This window comes from Uloborus diversus, chromosome 4, assembly GCF_026930045.1.
Source record: "Uloborus diversus isolate 005 chromosome 4, Udiv.v.3.1, whole genome shotgun sequence".
In the NCBI taxonomy this organism is placed as follows: Eukaryota; Metazoa; Arthropoda; class Arachnida; order Araneae; family Uloboridae; genus Uloborus; species Uloborus diversus.
The window spans coordinates 24,080,279-24,100,856 of record NC_072734.1 but is presented as its reverse complement, the minus strand read 5'-3'; the positions used below and the strand labels follow the sequence as shown (position 1 = coordinate 24,100,856).

At 31.8% G+C, this 20,578-nt stretch overlaps 1 protein-coding gene across 2 annotated transcripts in view; it reads right to left on the bottom strand.

Annotated features, from left to right (window-relative positions):
- Positions 1-20,578, bottom strand: part of LOC129221551 (guanine nucleotide-binding protein G(q) subunit alpha-like) — a 43,444-nt gene that overhangs the window by 12,210 nt on the left and 10,656 nt on the right. For both annotated transcript variants that reach the window (XM_054856045.1, XM_054856044.1), the window contains exons 4-7: positions 13,225-13,379; positions 10,576-10,704; positions 6,302-6,431; positions 2,868-3,021 (exon numbers count right to left, since the gene is read on the bottom strand). In XM_054856045.1, the coding sequence (XP_054712020.1) occupies positions 2,868-3,021; positions 6,302-6,431; positions 10,576-10,704; positions 13,225-13,379 (568 nt within the window). The remainder of the gene's footprint in view (positions 1-2,867; positions 3,022-6,301; positions 6,432-10,575; positions 10,705-13,224; positions 13,380-20,578) is intronic.

Sequence of the window (20,578 nt, the reverse complement as noted above, 5' to 3'; positions counted from 1 at the left end):
AAAGGAACCCTTATATGTATCATAAACGAAGCATCAACTTTCTAAAAACAATTTGTGTAGTATACAAATATTGACTTGTACGTGTTACGTCCGCAACAACGTAAAAATCATTGTTTTCAAATACAATAAAAATACAATATTTCATAAAATGAGTACAATATCATTTGCTCAATGTGTTTTGAAAACTTCGCAACTAGTCAAGTTTGTTGACCCCTTAAGTTTTTTTTTTATATAGTTTTTGAATTAATCTCCGTAAGTTTTTATTATTTTTTTTAACATGTAGTATATCGTTTTGGTTGTGTTAAGTAAATTATCACTTTTCAGTGCTGGCTCTACAATCTTTCCTAGTCATCGTTGTATATCTTTTGAAACTGGTGCCTTGTCTAATTTTTTTTTTTTTTTTTTTTTTTTTTGAGTTTTTATAAGGAGTTTCAGCGAGAAAAACACAAATGAGGGTGCCCTTAAAAAGTTGCTGCCTGAGGCAAGAGGGCGTCAGTTTGTACCCCCGAATTCCTACAGTCGCTTTCAAGGCAAAATATTTCAACAAAATATTTGAGAGTTTAAAATATTCAAAAGAAAATGAAAAAGGAACACAATCATATCATAAAATACATTGAATTAAAAACCAATACAGTAAAACATTTCAGTTAATACAGCTCTGTCGCCATGAATTGTTTGCAGAGCAGAACCAGTAAATATTCTTAGCGAATTAGTGGCGAAATGAAGGGAAGGGGGGGGGGAGAATAACTTAAGTAGTTAAATAAAAATCCTGGGCGCGAGGGGGGGAGGGCAAGAGGTAGGAAGCCGCACGTTCTGAAATAATACTATGTTAAAATTTATTATTATTATTATTTAATTTTAACTTCTGCACACTTTTCTATTCTATAAGCGGGGGGGGGGGGCCTAAGTCTGTGTACGCTATCGATTGAGAATTAAAAAATGCTCTTGAAAGTAAATGTGAGGATGAAAACAAAAATGAATAACTCTGAAACATTAATTTTGGTAACAAGACCAACGAATCTCTAAAATGACGAAACTTTAACACAGAACATGAAGTGTGACGCAAAAAATTAAAAATCAACATGAATACTTAATGGTAAAAGAAAATGAGTTAAAAATAATTGTAAAGATGTATATATGCATTAATGTATTGCTCAAGGGATCCCCCCCCTCTGAGCAAAGGCCCAACCCTCTAAAAATCACGAATCCCCCCAAAGCAGGAGCCTCCCCCGAAAAAAAGAAAAAATACCCCTACTACCCCTCTTCCTAAAAATTTCAATGGCGCAGCCTGTGTTATGACCCCCCCCCCTCTCCCCCACGTTGGAACCCCTGATTGTTAAAAAATATTAGTTTTGATAATTAAACCGAAAAATATGAATAAATACGCGGAAATTCGCCAAAAAATATACATAAATATGCGAAAATTCAATCAGCCCAAATTTCCACAGCCCGGCAAATTGCAAAATTTATCCCCCCCCTCCCCGGCCTTTAAAAAGGGAGAACTACCTATCTGGGAACATGTGACTATATTTTCCCGCCAAAAAGCTCTGAATAGTTCATTTGAACTAGTTCATTGAACTAGTTCACAAGGTTGAGATGAACTAAACGAACTAGTTCCTCGAAAGGAACTAAAACTTCCATCCCTACTAAAAACACACGTGCGAAGAAGGAGCAAGCGAACGAACAGGGTTGCTGCAAATATCACCCAACGTGGTGGGGAGAATTTCCGGTTAGAACCGGATTCTTTTGCTTTCTACCGTCGCCATTTCTCCATCTCCCATTGTCTGCGACTGCAGACTTCCATAATCGTCAGTACTCGCTCGCTTTGGCGATCGCCAATTTTTTTTTCATCGCATTTAGCGTTTGTTGATGTCACAAAAATTTTCCGTAGAAAAAAGGGCCTTTTCCGTAATTCGTAGTTAACTTACTTTTTAAAATTTTTTCCGTAGTAACTACGGATAATCCGTAGCGATCGGCATGTCTGCATGAGCATCTTTATACCATTTTGTAAACTTCCGCGAACGATGTATTTTGCGATAGACAAGAAATGCACTTGCCTGCAGTCGTCGATGTACTGTTGATTTTGACACTGGAAAGCTTACTTCTTTACAAACTGACCGTGTTGACAGGTTCTGGGTTAAAACTAATCTCACCATCTCTCTGTCTTGTCATTCAGTTGTTTTATTTGGTCTTAAAGAATGAAAGTTTGCTTCAATACAATTATCTTTTGACAAAATTTGATACATACCAGCCCTACTATGTCCAATTTTGCTTGCAATGTCCATCACTTTCCATCCACACCCTTTCAAACGATATTGCAAAATATCCTTTTTAGAGAACTGCACATAGCAGAGCATCTGGGCAATTGTTCAGAAACAGAAACACAGGTCGTGTTTTACATTTTTATGTCGGAAAACGTCTGTGTCACAAATAAATGACCATGTTGTATGCAAATTAATTTTGAGTATCAATACTAAAATCAGGTTTTAACACTGATTGTCCATATATTTTTGGAACAGCATTTTTTCGTTTTTATTTTTTAAAATTAGATCAACGAAAGTTGATTGAGCGTTTTATCATCTTTATGTCATCATTCGTTATTTGCATAGCTTATCTCTTCTTGCTGACTCATATAGTTAGCTCGTGGTTTCAATAAAATGACTGTCTATAAACTTTTGGGAAGCACCCTTTATCTGAAACAAAAATAACTAATAAAACTATTCAATACAATACTAGTTAGAATTTCTATTTATTTGTTTGATAACCTTAAAATTATGCATGGAAGTGAGAAAAAATATTAACTGAGAGGAAATTTTACCATTCAAAGAATGATGTATACAAAAAGAAAATAAAAAAAAATATATTACCATCATATTCAGGAAAGTAATCAACAAGGTGTGAGACCATAATTTTTTCTTCTAAGAGATCTTTTTTATTAAGGAAAAGTATGACTGATGAATTTTGGAACCATGGATATGTGATGATCGTTTTGAATAGAGCCTTACTTTCTTCCATCCGATTCTAAAGGCAAAAGGGAAAGATTCAAAATTTGAACTATGAAAATAATACACTATTATAATGCAAATAACTGAATAAAACGAGAAGAAATACCTAATCTATATTTAAAGAAAACAAAGAATATGTATGTATATATGTGTGTACATATATGTGCATGTTTATTTGTTTCCCATACAAATCCAGTTTATGTCGGATCGCGACCAAATTTGGCAAGGAGGTACTAGGGCGCCCGAGACAGAACGTAGGGGGTTTTTTTGAATGCCGAAAAAGAACCTAATCGTTCGAAATTTAACTTTAAGACTTGAGAATGGCATCAAATGGTTATTTCTTACTGAAATAATTATCCGACCAGTTCGATTTTGGAGCCATTTGAAAGCCGCGAAAAATACCCATGAGGTTCATTTCCTTTGAATTGCAAAAAAAAAAAGGCTGTAAGATCACCGGGAAAAAAAATTAAAAAGCATCATTAAGCTTAATGGAATAGAAATTTTATGTGGAAAATTTATCCGTAGTGCGATCTCATTTGATTGCATTTTAAATTAGCGTGCAAACAGTTCAGAAGGTTGCCACTTTTTTTTTCTCGACTATGACTAAAAAATTTTTTGTTTTGAGATAAAGGTTTTCACTTTTGATTATTATTTGGCGGTTTATCTTCTTTCTTTTTTCTTTTGGATTTTAGGTGTTGCGTTTAATTAATTTGGGAATTTTTGATTTGCTGTTTTCTTTCTTTAAGAATGATTATTTTGACGGGAAATTCACTATATTTTCTTTTTTCTAATTGAAGCCTGATTGTTGAACATGCGTCACTTGACAGAACTTTTATTTTCGAGGTAGACCGTGCAAAGCCGGGCAATGCAGCTAGTACAATATAAATGACAAATGATTAACTTGTATGATATTATGATATTGTATGATATTACTTTAATTTAATGAAAATAAAGTAGCTGTTAATTTTGAAAAACACTCAAAATTTTTTATTGTAAAATAAACAGCAGTAACACAGTAAGTACATTGCCAAAGATAGATTAATCTGTGAAAAGCAGAGAGTGGAATTTTTCGAACATTTATCGAAAGTTTAAAACACAGAAAAAGCTTAAACTGCCAAAATAAATATTAAACACTTAAAAAATATGTATGAGACATTTCAACATCTTGCTGTAAGAGCAAAAATATTGTCAAGCTAATGAAATAGTTGAACATTTTTAATAAAGTTGCTGCAAAGCAAAATGCCAAACACTCATGCAGATAATTTTAACTCTAGTAACTTTAACTTGAAGCAAATAAATTTACATCTCTCAATTAGTTGCCATTTTAATCAGTTGATCTGCATTAGTTTTATTTTCTGTGCAATTTAATTTTTTGTTAGAATCTCAAAACAACCAGCAAATTATTTTGTAAATAAACTCACACTTAATGATTCTCACACTGAATAATTATGAACTACAGAAGAAAGAAAATTCATATTTGGTAATATTTAGGGATTTAGTGCTCTCACGCTACATCTCCAAGGAAGAGCCGAGATTTTTAAAAAAAATTAACAAAGCAAATATAATTAGACTCTCTTAATTTATCTTCAGTAAAGGATTCCCAAAAATTTTTGGCAAACACATAAAAATATATGGTACACAAAAAAGGCTTTAAATAAAAACAATTAATAGTTTATATTTTGATTACCAGTAATTATTATACATATAACAGTTTAAATATGTCATTACAAAAATTACTGCATATGAATTGTCATAAGTAACAACTTCTCAGCATAGGTGGAAATTAAGTCAACTTAGTAGAATAAATTAAATAGAAACATTTAAATCATTTTTAATTAAATAAAAAACCTAATAGCAAAAATATTTCAAGAAATACAAGAAATCTTTGCTTTTAAGTTCAGTTTCCTTAGCACAGTGGGTTCCAAGCCTTTTTTTACCTGCATTCCTCTTTTATCACACAAAAATATTGTCCACTTTAAATTTTCGTAACTATCTGATTTTATAAATGCTATCCTAGCGTTATAATTCATTTAATTATTTAGAACAGCGATTCCTAATCTTTTTCTGTCCATTGCTACCCTTAAGTGGTTCACTGATACCTATCACTTCTATCACCCTCTTTTTTCCTTCTCACTTTCTTTTTTTCTTTCCACTACTCTTTTTTCTTTTTGGCTTCTACCACCTACTTGACATTAGTTGGCAAAGGAGAATATCAATATTATTCAAAATATAAATGACTTATTTCAATTTGAAATAAAATGTATATAATAAAGCAACTTGATTTAACCACTTATAAACTAGAAAAAAATTATAAATAAATAAGCAAGAGGGCATTTTTTATGTTTTCCCCCCTCTCTATTTGAAAGAAAATACTTAACTATGATGATTGACATACTTTTCAAAAACCAGACGATCACATTTTATGAAACTATTTTCTTTTTTAAATTTCAACCCGAGAAACTGGAAACAGACACTTACCAACAATGACAAGAAAATAAACACTTGAAAATGCATAAACTTGGCAATGAATGATGAAATAATTCTTCAAGGTTCTACCAATATGTGAGGAGGAAACTCCTGAACTTTAATTTGTTTCTTTTTTAATTTGTAATTCCTTCTATGAACTTTTAACATTTAGATTCGTATACATTTTCAATTTTGACGAATATTTTGTCTTTTGAATTTTCATCACCCTCCTATTACCCCTCATGAATTTATTGCCCCCTTAAAGAGCCAAACTGCACTTTTGAGAGTGATGCCCCCCCCCCCCCCCAGTTGGGAGCTACTGGTATCGAGAAACCAATGTCATATTTTATGTATCATATCACACTTCAGGGTTCCCCGTAACTACTACTATTAGTGGTTTTACTACTTGGATGGGGGGGGGGGGGGCTGAAAACAACTGTTTATTTATTCATTTATTTAATTTTGTTTTTGTTTTTGTTTCAGAGTGCAAATATTTTCAAACCTTGGCATCATTGAAAAAAAAAATGCTGTTCTTGGTGCGGATACTCAGACCGAAATGCCACCAGCAATCTTCTAACTTTTTAACATCGATTTGTCCTTTTTTTCCTTCAAAAACTTTGGTAACAGCTTCATGTCCCTTTTACATTTTGACTATGCCTCAGTAGGCAGGCCCCTGATTGAAAACCAATGCCTTAGCATCCGTTTTCACTGACAAGAAAAAATAAGTTTAGTACTATTTCTTTTTTTTTAAGTTCAAAAATAATTACGAGTACAGTTATTACATTTTTGTAAATTTCCTCAACAAATTCAGAGCAGAAAGAAGAATTTACCTCATTATCTGATTCAAAGAGAATTTGATCATATTCACTCAAGGCAACTAAAAAGATTATAGAAGTTACATTCTCAAAACAATGAATCCATTTCCTTCTTTCAGAACGTTGTCCTCCAACATCAACCATTCTAAAAACATTGAAGTTTACAATAAGAAACTCAAACATATATATATAGAAGATTGAACATGGATAAGGGAGGTATCAACTTAAAATGTTACAAAAATTGGGAAGCACAACCACCCAGCCCCATTCAATAAAAGCTTATTTACAATTTAGAACTTGGAAACAACAAACAATGCTAGATTACAACACCACAAAAACAATGTGAAGTTAATATTTAATTTCTGATGAGCAAAATAGTTAAAGTAAATTTCAAAATGACATTAACACCAACATGTCTTGACCATAGCTAGATAATACAGATGCATACATTTGCGGATGGATACATTTGCATCACCTGATAACCGTTAATTATTAATATTAAAAATTGATTATTTTCAAAATAGGTACTTAAACAAATGAAAAAAGTTCACCTTTAGCTCTCATTGATATATGATTGAAATCAAAAGACATTGTATTAATAAAAATTTTGCCTATTCACTGTGTAATCTGCCGTGCTAAGCGCAAAAGTGGTATCTGCATTGGAGCTCAAAATGAGAAATTCATGATTAAAGTTTTACAACTGGTTTCTTAGATTTGTGACTTAATTAAAGTTTTACAACTTATTTCTTTGATTTATGACTTAATTAAATGCTCTACTCGCGGTAGTTGTTCCATAAATAACTTATCTACCCCTTCGTAAGAGCATATTTTTGTAAAAATCTTAATTTAAAATTAATGAATGCAGTTACGACAAATTTCCTCTTCAAAACCTTTTCATATACTAGGTTAATTTCACCGTAAGTGACTATTACGAGGCATTTTTAGGAGTATCTGCACAGATATGACAAAAATAGTTTAGTAAAGCGCACTTAATGTATCATTAAATAATATGCTGTATTTGGACTTAGCTGCCGCTTTATTTTGCAGCTACAAATCTAACAAAATCTACCTTTTGAAAAAAACCAGATTCAAAATTTTGGACATTTGAAACTGTAAACTATAAAAATTTTCTGTTCTATATATTCAAAGAATGTGTTGATGTTATCATTTATAATGTTTTATTTTCTAGATTCATTTTTATCCAGCATGAAGATAATTTTGACAGCAGACAATACTTAAATACAAATATTGGGTTGTTCGGAAAGTCATTTCGTTTTTTTTTTGGGGAACATGAAAGACAGTTTTCGTATAATGAATAAATATTTTATTAAATTATATATTGGCCATTCTGGTCCAAAACCTTTTGCCATCTTTCTGGCAGTAACATAATTCCCCTCCAATAAAAGTTTTGGTCCTTGCTGGCAAAAAACTGGTTCAGGTGGTTTTTGACATTTTCATTTGAGGTAAAGGTTTTGCCATCCAAAAAATTTTGCAGGGACCGGAACAAATAGTAGTCGGAAGGCGCCAGATCTGGAGAATATGGTGGATGTTGCAGTACGTCCCATTCAAGCTGTAAAAGTTTTTGGCGAGTGACCAAACTTGTGTGAGGCTCCGTAAGGACATGGGGCACCCACACATCGAGCTTCGAGGTTAAGCCCATGCCTTTCAAATGGCCATAAACAGTCGAATTCGACAAATTTAATCTCTCACCGATCTCTCGTGTGGTTATTCGCCAATTTGCATCAACTAATGCCTTTATCGCATCTTTGTCAGCTTCGACCGGCCTTCCAGACCGTGGTGCATATTCGACATCAAAATTGCCGGATCGAAATTTTGCAAACCAGTTCTGGCACTGGCGTGCTGTTAACACGCCTTCTCCATACACATCCGTCAATTTTTTTTCTCGCTTGGACAGCATTTTTACCTTTTCTGAAGTAAAAAAGTAAAATATGACGAAAATGCTGCTTATTGCTCTCCATATTTAAAAGGGCACCAACCAAAAACTACTGCGTAGAATTAATAGAACTTTTTCATACACAAGCCTTGCAATATCAGCTCTCAAGACATATAATGGTTATGCGGCTTAAGTGTGAAGTTGGTTTCGAAATAACGTAATTAAGTCCTCTGACGGGAGAAAACGAAATTACTTTCCGAACAACCCAATATAACTGGCCATAGAATGAAATGGGGTTGTTTTTGTATGAAAGAATTAGATATGAATATTTTACATGCATTTCATTTTTCAGAATTTGCATTTTAAATAAAAATTTAAATGGAAAAGGCTGAATATTTACTTGAACATTTATGCACAGTTGTATTAGTTCTTATTATCAACCTATATCAACTATTCAACAATAAACTAATTTTAGAGTACCCTGTTACAATAAACTACTACATTATTAAATATGCTGCTTTACTAAGGTATAAAAGTCGTATCTACAAATTACAAGGAAAAAAGTGGTAACTGCGCAGATATCACTTTAAAGGCTTAATATTTGTCACTTCAAAATTGCCATAGCAAACTACACGAAATGTGCAGTTACGTCTATTTTCTTAAAGCTTTTTTTTAATATTTCGCGTTCACAAATCGCCAGAAAACTTGACATTTAGGTAAATTAAATTACTAACGACCACCTTGGGACAATAACTCACATTACTGCCATGCTTAGCACAGCAGTAATGTTTTTCGTACCTGCAGATAGTTTTGACAGCAGATACTATATATTTTTATCTTACTATAGTAATGTTTTCTATACAGGAGAATTTTCTATATTCTAAATTTCATTTGAAAAACACTTAGTCCAAGTAAGGCTGTAGCCAGAAATTACTTTTGAGGAAGATTTCTTCATTTCTTTCTATCCCAAGTTATTTTGAAACATCATGGTTTTTAAATTGTGACACAAGATGGATCATAGATTTATATAATTCATGTATGAGCTATTTCAGATCATAAATATGATATGCAATATCACGTTTGAGTTTTTAATAGTCGTAACTTATTTCAATTTATGTAGCTACAGAATATTTACTTGAAGAATCACATTTCCATTTTCCCGACAGAACATTTATTATGATACCCATTTCAGTTTATTAAAAGTAAAAAGTGAAATGTAAAAAGGGAGAGGGAATAAATAATATTTTAATTTCACACATAAAAATAATTGCTACAATTGCGAGTTGTGCTTGAACCACTAAAATTACTTTTTGGATAAAGACTAGGAGTTCAAAAACAATATATGAAAAATTTTCTCAATTTTATGTATTTTAAGTCCTAAAAATATGTTTTTGTATGAACCTTTTTTTTTTTTTTGATCAATTAATGGTATTTTTTTACTTGAGATACATGGAATAGTAGAAATATACATATATTGCATAAGTCATTACTGAAATATTTCTAACTTCACAAAGAAAATAATCAAAATAAATATATTTATATTATAATATAGTATAACAATCAACAATAATAAAAATAATCAATGACCAAATTTCAAAATATTAAAAAATATCAAAATAATTTTAACTTTTTAATCACAATTCCTGTAAGTTTGCTAATTGTAACATAAGGACTTCTTTTTAGCAATCATTCAGCAGGGGATAGAGGCTGTTGAGTTTAAACAAAGTGCACCAAAAATACAGTGCACGAATTTGATGAAAATGTTTTTCTCTAGTGTTCATGTATGTTTCAAAATATTCACTGTGCTACATGCAATTATCATCAATGAAAGGAGCATGTTATCATGTGAGAGCTAAAAACTTACACAAAGTGAACCGCAGATTAAAAAATTACCTAACCAGACTGGTGTTGCTAAACATACAATGTTTGATCGTATGACAAATAACAAACATTACCAATGGCCGAAATATAACTTAATTGTAAAAGCAACAAGAGCAAGCAGTCCAAATATTATCTCAGCGTACTTGACAATGCATTTAATACATAATTTTCCAACACTGAACAGTTATCAAAAATATAGTATCTGCATATAATTCTCCTGATTCTTTTCACATATAAAACTTATATTTTTCACTCAGTCTCTCCTAATAAAAACTTGGGCTACATTCCTGGGATAGACAATCAGGTATTCTCATTTTAATTTCATAATTTTTACTGCTTTGTTACATATATGAGTATTAGTTCATTTTAAAATGATTACATTATTTTACTACTAAAAAACTTTTTTGAAATAATATGAAATTTTCAGAACAAGCATGCATAGCTGTGAAACTTAACACCTATGTAAGTAGAATGAAATTTTCAAATAACAACAGAAATAAATTAGAAAGCTTACCTGAATATAATAGAATCCAAATCAAAAGGATATTCAATGATTCCTGTAGTTGGCACTCGTACTCGAAGAATATCTTGCTGTGATGGTAAATATTCAGGACGAGCAATTCTCTCCAAGTCGCACAAATAGCTATAAAACACAAAAGACATTGGTATGAAAATGTTGCTCTGCAATGTTAAAATACAGTCGTGCCTGTTTGTAGCAAAGCCATATATAATTGATATATGGCTATAACTCAATAGCTTCAATTCTCCTTTTACGTTTTACTGTTCATTATTTAATATTTTGAAAAAATGTTTTAGTTTTGTACTTTCGTTTTCACTATAAATGGGCTCGACTGTATTTATTTTAAAGCTCTAGACTAGGCATTCTGAATAGTTCCTACTGGCTAACAGAGTCACGAAAATTGGTAGCCATGTTTGAAATTTGAAAAACCATTTTTTTAAAAAGTATGCAAGCAGCCTAGAAAGTAAATAATAACCTATTTACTATTTAGACACACGGCAGTGTGTCAGCCAAGTTCAGAAATCAGGCGACACATCTGCCAGTGTGTATCTTCCACGAACCATTTCAAGCTACTTTTGATCCCCTCATTTCTCAAAAACTATTAAATCTACATGCTTGAAATTTTTTATGTCTAATAGAGCTGCATAGTAGACCTATAATCCTAAATTTCATGAGTGTACCCCGTATAGTTATGGAATTATTAAGATCTGAAAAGTGTCATTTTTAACACTGACTCACTCACTCACTCATCGCAATGTTTACGAACTTCCAAGTGTCTCACATACTTGAAATTTGGCATAAAGATAGATTTTCATGCATATGTAAAGGGAAAAATCTAAAAAGTCAAAAAAACTACATTAAAGTAGCAAAAAATTACGCCATTTTTTATGAGCATCATGGCGTAATCACTTTACTGCGCAATTGCAAAATATTTCGCCAAATAAATCAAAACAAAAGGGCTCGTCTAACGTTGCCAAAACAAGGTTGTTGATGTTTTAAATTAACAATTAAATTTCTAACCAAAATGGAACTTTAAATAATATTTTAAATTCCGCTAAAATGAAAAATGATCCATCAAATAATTAAAATTGCAAATCTAGAGCTAAGCCTTTAAAATCAAAAATAACCAGCTTTAATATTTATAAAATCTTTAGATCTCAATTAAATGCAAAATTTTACAGGAGGAGCAAAAATGGTAGCAATAATTTCAACAATTGAGAAATATTTTCGCCAATTCTGCATATTTTATGATCTACGTTATGATTATCCCCCTGAACAATAAATTCCAGACAGATTTTGAGATGAGTCAGCAATTTTCCCAATTGTCGACAAATCTGAGGACGTCAAAGACCAAGAACTAATGTACTTTGGCCTTGCTGATAAATGAGAAAAACAGACGATTACTGCTGAAAATTGGCGATTGCACCAAGTCCCCAGCTATCGAAATATCTTCAAAACTTCTAATAAAGAGAAACCGCAAACCAGTGAACCGTAAAAGCAGGGGGAAAAAAGGAAATCATATAGTTCTATAAGCTTTTGCATTTATAATCGTCTGAATTAGAACATAACCTTTGATTTAGCTTTTCAAAAAGTAATGATATCCCAACAAAACATAAATGTGAAAAAGAAGCCAAGTTCGGTCGAAATGAGGTTCGAGGTAGACGGTGTCCCCGACAAAAAATAGTTCAGATCTAAGCTGTTACCAAGTTCCATAGCAGTTCCACATAGATGTTGGATTTTCCCATGTTCTTCAATTCATTTAGAAAACAATTTTTCACTTTCTTTGATAATGGATTTAAAACTTGGCATGTTTGAAAAAAAATAGCGATGACTAGAACTTTCCGCAAGTTTAAAATCCATTATCAAAGAAAGTAAAAAAATGTTTTCTAAATGAATTGAAGAACATGGGAAAATCCAACATCTATGTGGAACTGCTGTAGAACTTGGTAACAGCTTAGATCTGAACTATTTTTTGTCGGGGACACCGTCTACCTCGAACCTCATTTCGACCAAACTTGGCTTCTTTTTCACATTTATGTTTTGTTGCGATTAGTAATACTAACAAATTAAATGTTTCTGATATTCAACAAAAACAACAAACAAAATTATCACTGGAAAAATGTTTTAATATTAATACATAAACATAACAAAAAGAAATATTTTGCAAATTTCGAATATGACACAAATGTAGGCAATTGAAACTAAACGAAAGCAAAACTTATACAAACTTTGGGTTATTAATTAGTCAGAAATTTTTTTGTAGTCTGATACGATTATTTTTCAGAGAATTTGGAAATGTAAATGGTCATAAATGCAAATACAATCTACTTATCTTAAGAAAAAAAATTGCAAACGTAAAAATTTACCGCTTTCAAGCACGAACTGATATAAAAAAGTCAGAAATAATTGCTTTTGATACTTTAATTGAAAATATTTGGTCTGAAATGAACAATGAAAAAAATTATGAGTACAAAATCAAGAGACTCAAGAGAAGGGCTCAAATAGAATTAGAAGCATGTTATTGAAGCGCTATATTATTTTTAGCAAAAAGAAACACATGATCGACACATTTGACGACTGGGACTTTATTCCTTGACAGCCATTTTCAATGAACTGGTTAAGTTAAATACGATCAATACTTACTACTTGGCAGAATCTGTTAGCTGGTACTCTCTTCTTCTATCGTAACACTCTTGAATGCCTGGATCATTCCACAACGATCTAATTGCAGTGACAAATTGATTTTCAAAAGTAGTAACGGTTTCAAAGTCAACGCCTCGAACTAAATCGGCATGTTCCTAGGTAAAGATAGATCATGTAAAAGTCAATTATGCGAGAAAATAAAATATAAGAAATAAAATTACAACATTCATGTTTGTTGGAAATTTTGAGTTTTGAGGAGCTTTCAGTGAACTTTAAAGCTTTTTGACAACTTCTACAAAATAAAGGTTCCATTAAAAAATATTTAGATTAACAAAAATTCAATAGAACTTTTATACCCCCTCATACAGATTAAAAACTTTTTTAAAATCTTTTTCGAATTACACAGCACATAGAATCTAGCTAAATTCTAAATCTGAAGGGAAAAAAAATGTTCTGCTTAATAAAACCTCTTTGATTATTCATACAAACCTTGTTTAGCTAATTCATGCTAAATGTTGCAAAAACCCATATATTGATCATATCCAATTATTTATAGCCATGTTTTCAATTTTATTTTTTAAATCAATTTTTATACATATCGCACCTAATGTATGAAATGTCATCTATTTTTGATGAATATTGAAGTTTTTAAAAGATAATCTTTTCACCAATCTAATTCTTTCCAGCGTACATTTTGTACCAGTGAGAAAATTTTTAAAGATAATTTGCATTCCTATTGTTTCTTCAATGGTTCATAATTTTCTCATTGGTTGTTTGGTTAATCAACTACTTTTACTTTTTAAACTGCCAATATTCTGTCTCGGTGCTTTTGTCGGATTTTCTTAGAGACTAATATCTCCAGCTCAGTCATTTTCCTATGCCGGGCTGATGAGTGCTAATAAGCATGAAACTGCAGTCCTCGGCTGGAAATGACTGAGCTGGCAGTGTATTTCATGTAATTCTGCTTTAGCCCTGGCTATTGGGCGGTACTTTACTGAATATAGTCTGTTGACTAGTTTGCAGTATAGGTTCAGGAATGGTAAATTGTGTGCTACTTATTTATTGCATTTCTACGACAAGGTTACCTTGGCTTTAGATAACAAAAAGCATGTGGATGCTGTTCATATTGATTTTCAAAAAGTTTTTGATAAGGTAACGCATGTTGCTCTTCTCAGCAAATTAGTCGATATAGAAATAGGAAGAAAAAGTTATGGGGATTGTAGAAAATGAAGAACAGGTAAAAGAATGTCAAGAGGATTTAGATTATATTACTAAGTGGGCGGCTAAGTGGGGTATGGCAGTTGATATAGGGAAATGCCAAGTGCTACACTTAGGTCATGGAAATAAGTGTACGAGTTATCATTTACAGGGTTCAATCACGAACCTTTATTTTCAGTCTCTTTCCGCCTCGCAAGGGCTGCCATCTGGCGATACGTTAGCAAGTTCAATTATAGAAACATATCATGAAAATGGAAGCAATTACATTTTAAATTGTTCATGCAATCAGAACGTACGTCAGAAATATAAATGAATAAATAAGTTTTACTGAAAAGCATAGCTTTTAGAAATGTAAATATCATCACACTAATAATATAAAGCTGTAGAGTTTGTTGGTTTGAACGCGCTAATCTCAGGAACTACTGGTTCGGATTGAAAAATCCTTTTAGTGTTGAAGTCCAATTTATTGAGGAAGGCTATAGGTTATATAACATCACGCAATGACTAATAGGAGTGAGTGGAGCAGCAATAAATTGAAATTCAATCGATAACATTTTACAACGCATTATTTATTGCTTAATTAAGCTATAGCTTATACGTGAATGTAGCTCAATTGGTAAGGAGCTTGACCAGTGTTGCAACTATCTCGGGTTTGATTCCGGTGACAGACGATGAGAATGTAAGCTTTCCGTTTTATTCAAGTTACCTATTCGCAACTCCAGCGCTTGAATAAGCTACCTTGCGGTGATTTACAAAACTGCCGAAAAAACTAAAACATTGCCACATTGCGTTTCACATGTGTCTGTTGACGTAAACACAGGCAGTTTGTTCTGAGTATTTATTAACACAATCAATGTGTCTTAGATTGTTTCAGCTACAGAAATTGTTTCGTCCCTTAGTAGAGTATTCTCGAGCTTCTCAGAATAATGTTAGTTTTCCTTATTTCCTTCTAAAACGTGAGTTGATTGAGAAATTGTGAAAGTCTAAACACAAGAAAACTCTGGATTAACAAACTTGGATAACTTTATACCAGGTAAAATTTTTTATTGTTTTGTGTGAATTTGTAAGAATATAGGTTTTTTTTAAATCTTAAATTAATTTAACTATCTATATTTTACAGCAGCATTTAGTTGGAATGGACAGTATGCAAAATATTTTCTTGAATATATTATCGTAGAACAAAATAAAAAATGTTTAACCGAGAAAGAATTTACTTTATTGCTTTTATTGTCAGCTGATAGGTTTCGCCAAATTTGTTTAGGGTTATAGTTTTAGTATTGTGCGAGCAAAGTAGCCTTGGCGAGATTAGGCATGTTGGTTAAACCATTTTTAATTTTCATCATGAGTGTAATAAAATGGTAGAAAGTTTACAGAATTCGATAAGTAAAAAGAAATAATGGTAAATCAAATTGAAAAAAAAATAACACCATATATCCCGTGAGAATTTTGTTGATTATTTGCATAGCATGACATAATTAAATCATAACTCAGAAATTAGAAACATGGAAACAGAAAAATTTTTAATTGACCGAATTTGAGAGAAATAACTCGGCCACGAATGCAAAACAATAAGCGCTAGTCAAGCAAGGCAAAGAAGTATCATCTTCTTTTGATAATAATTCGTAATGTCATATTAAATTTTCTAGCATTAATTGTTATTCTTGTCAGGCCACAATTATTATTTAATTTTATCAAAAATTGATAAAATTAAATAATAATAATTTAATTAAATAATAATTTATCGAATTCAACATCGTGGAAAAGGCTGCTTAGAACTACGAACTACGTAGTTTATATTAATTCCTGACGTTCAGTAATGCTTCTTGAATTCTCATTTCTTTCTGCGTAGGCCAGAATATCAACAAGACTTTGAAAATTATTTTAAAAAGAATGAAACGAAAAAATCATGCATACGAACAAAATTTACTAGGCTTATTGGCATTTTCTTCGTTACCACGTGCGTTTGTTTTACTTTTTTCGTCGGCCATTAGAAAGTGGCTACAGTGCCCCCTATAGTTCGTTGGAGTTGCGAATAATATGATGTAAATTTTTAAATCAAGGGTTTTCAATTATTTTCAATAGAAATTTTTTTTTTCTGTTTTCTTATTTATGGGAAAACATCGATGGACAAGGGTGCGTAATTTTCTGTCATAGCATGACATACTTAAAATAGTTTTTTAATACATTGTTGTCTTATTAACGCGGGTGAAACCGCGATGCAAAGGATAAAAGCTAAAAATAAATAAAGGAAAGTGTGCTAAAACGTGTTTCGGAGTTACAAGGAACCCCTTTTTCCTTTCAAAAAAGATGTGAGCTTGCGGATTTGAAAACTCCACTGCAGTTGATTGTCTCTGCTCACATCTTTTCTATATTAAAAAGAAAGACTTTTTCGCGACTTCAAAACACGGGTCTGGGAGGTTTTGCAAATTTAACATTTTATACTTATTTATTTATTAATTTTCATTTTTACTTTCGGGAAAAAATTTCAAACTTTATACTTTTTATGATATTTACATTATTAAAAGCTATGCTTTTTAGTAAAACTTATTTGTTTTTATATTTCCGCTGCATTTTCCTTGTAGTGTTATTAATATTATTTTTTAATTAATGTTGTGAGAAAAATTTAAATTATGGTGAAATAAATTGTTTTTGTATTAGGAATTTTCGTTGATCATTTTACAACGTTTGATATTTTTCATAGCTACGAACAATCTAAAATGTAATTGTTTTTATTCTAATGATTTATTTCTAAAATTGTTTATTGTGCAAGAAAGTGAAAAGTGAAAAATAAAAGTTCATTTTCCATTTTCATTACTTTTAAATTTTGGTAATGTCCCCCCCCCCCCCTCCTGCGCTGAAAAGCAACGACATTTGGATTACAAGCTTTATTTCATTTATTATACCTCTTTCGAGTTCAAAAAATGATTTGTATTTCTTAGCTGCATCACCCAACTTTGCATAGTCTAACTGGAATTAAAAGTTAGGTCAAGTGATGCATGTTTAACAAGCCAGGCTTGAAAAAAGAATGTAAAATTCCTTGAAAGATTGTGGAAAATTAACCAGAAAGGAAAAATTTTTGAACCCCCGATTTCAGGAAAAGCCGGAATTTTATTTGTTCATATTTGAAGGGGAAAAAATGACAACATATCTTTCTTCTTAATGATTTTCTTCACGCTACAAATTTTAATAAAAGCATTGTTCAACGATGACCGTTATCAACAATGGATTTCTAATTGAACGCTTACCTACAGTTTAGCATGAAATCAGTCAAGAACAGTTATAATTCACGTTCTAATTATTTTGGAACATTAGAACATTATTTATCTGATGCAGAAAATTAGGGGTTTATATGGATATTTTATTTTAGTTTTTGCGAGCATTTTTTCTTCCTCATATGAAAGAAAAATGCCCTTTTCCAATCCTAAAATTAAAATTTGATCAGTACATGTGTGGTACGTTTTGTTTCTAGCGTTTGAAACTGCCCTCCCCCCCTCCCAACATTCCTTCTCGGGCCGTTTGGTGCCCCTAAAGAACGGGGGCCATAGGCCATGGCAGGGGCGGCAAATAGGGGGGGGGTCAAGAGGGGGCGGTTGCACCCCCAAATTTTTTGATCAGAATGATAGAAAATGGGTGAATTCCATTATGTAAGTCGGAAATCAAGGTTCATTAAAGGAAATCTCGCTGGCTCTCAGTAACTATTTGATGAAACTCGACACATTCTCAGACTAGAAAAAGTGTTTCTCGTTATTTGGATGATGACTTAGAAATTCATGAAGTATTTTCGGCTTTTTCAGAACATAGAAAACTGATAGAGAACCATGGTTAATTTTAACTAAAGAAGACATTGCCTCATATAGGCTAAATATTTCACACTTGTGTGCCCAGTGTAACGATGGTATGTTCAATATGAGAGGCTCGTGAAAAGTGGTGTGGCAGCATGATTTTCACAAGAAAATTCTTTGATATTTTACATTCACTTTTACGCTCATTTTTTAAGTGTATATTTATTTAACGAGTGTTCATCGATTTCTTCTGCTAGAAACACGTTTCAGCTGCTCAATACATTATAATGCTTTCAAAGAAACTTCTTAAAAATGCATGTGATTATTGAATAAAAAAAGACATATCAACCAAATACCTTTCATAGGGCTCTATAATTATGCAATTGCGGAGTGACACAAGATAATCTTCGAGAGTTAAAACTATAAAAACATTTCTCTATAACTTCAAGGCAGTGATTTGACGAATGGAAGAATTATTGCAAAACGATTCTTTCAATGGTGAAAAAGCTCACGCCCTTTAGCATATATGACCTCGTTTCAATTTTTATCCAATTTGTTTGCATCGGGAAAAGGTTTTTGAAAAATGCTTTACTCTATCAAAATCTATATCTTCAGTCCGCTACTCGACTATTCAAACCGCAGTTCAATCTACAATTGATCTGTGCACCATACTACCACAGTTCAATCTACAATTGAAACTGAAAATATATTTTTTTTTTAGATTTATATTTCAATCAATCGTGAAATTTTTCAAAAAAATTCTTCCTCTGAGCCAATTTTAAAGACACGCAAAAAAAAAAAAAGTGACAAAAATCCACATGATGATGTGAAATCTAACATTGATTTTTGAATATTTTGTATGAAGTAATAGATTCAGTTTCGAATGAAATTAACAGAAGATGTGATGATAATTATTTTTCTATATGGTTGGCTGGTATTATGGTTATTTGGATTGGATTTTGAAAACGAAAAATAAAATGTTTCAACTGTGAGTAAAATTTTTAGCATGAGGCAAGAAAAATTACAAGCAATATACCGACAGAATGGTTTTCACATCCAGAGACTGCAGTTTCGTCTTTGTTATGGACTCATCAGTCTGGAACAGTGAATAACAGAGCTGGTGGCAGATGATATCTCATTGAAGCTGAGAGCGCCGACATGACTAGATTATTCAATGATGAAAAGTTTAAGCCCCTCACATTTTTTGAAGTAGCCTGGGTGATTTTGAAGAGCAAGATATAAAAAGTGTTTTCATACATAACTTTGTGTTACTTCAATTATTTTTAACTATTACAATCGGCTCAGCTAGTTGAGAAAGATTTTTTTCATGTCTCAGGAGGTTAGAGAAATATTTTCGAAGCACAAAGGGGAAAAAAAAAACCTTTTCCATTTAGCTGAACTGGCAAAACAGCACGACATTGGGCACGTATAGATTAGTAACACGATTCCCTGCTCTTCCGAATTTCAAAAATCATGCATTATAACTTTTCCAGAAGGTATAAAAACTTTAGTACAGTGAAACCTGTGTAAGTTGACCACTTGCGGTGCAGTACTTTGGTGGTCAACTTAGACAGGTGGTCAACTTATAAAGGGGGTAATGATTTTTTTTTTTTTTTTTTTTTGTAATTCTTGCAAATTGACACCTACTCTTTCTGTTTAACTCACTTTCATTGTTTAGCATTACTTTGAAACAATAATTTAAGATGTTATTCAAATATTTTTAGAGATTATTTTCCCAGAATGACATACAATGTGTCGTGCAAATTTAAAATTTCAGTAAATTGATCAAAAAAAAGCCTTATTGTTTATGAAAAGTTACTCATTTCATATTAATAGTTCCTAAAAATTTATAGCGAATCAAAAATTACAAATTTTTCGCTTAACAACAGAAGAAAAACAAGTTTGGAGAATAAAAGGGTTCTTAGTAGTTTTCCCATGTGGTTAAACTCAAAAGGAGGTTTAGTTATGCTGCTGTTTCATTTAGTTGGTAAAATGCTGGTCTGGCATCAGAAATATTCTTGGAAAGCTTTAAAAAAAAATAATAATAATAAAATAATTTGCTAAATAAAATTTTAAAAAATAAACCAAGTGGTCAACTTACAAAGGGTTTTTTACAATACTCCAATCCAAACTTGGTGTTCATTAGTGGTCAAGATAGACAGGTGGTCAAGATAGAGAGGTGGTCAAGTTACAGAGGTTTTCCTTCATTATATAAGATAGGACTAATTCCGTTCATGACAAAAGCGGTCAACATAGACAGGTGGTCAACTTACAAAGGTGGTCAACTTTACAGGTTTTACTGTAGCGAGATGTTTTGTATGATAACGTTTTAGTCAATGAATCAAAATTTTAAT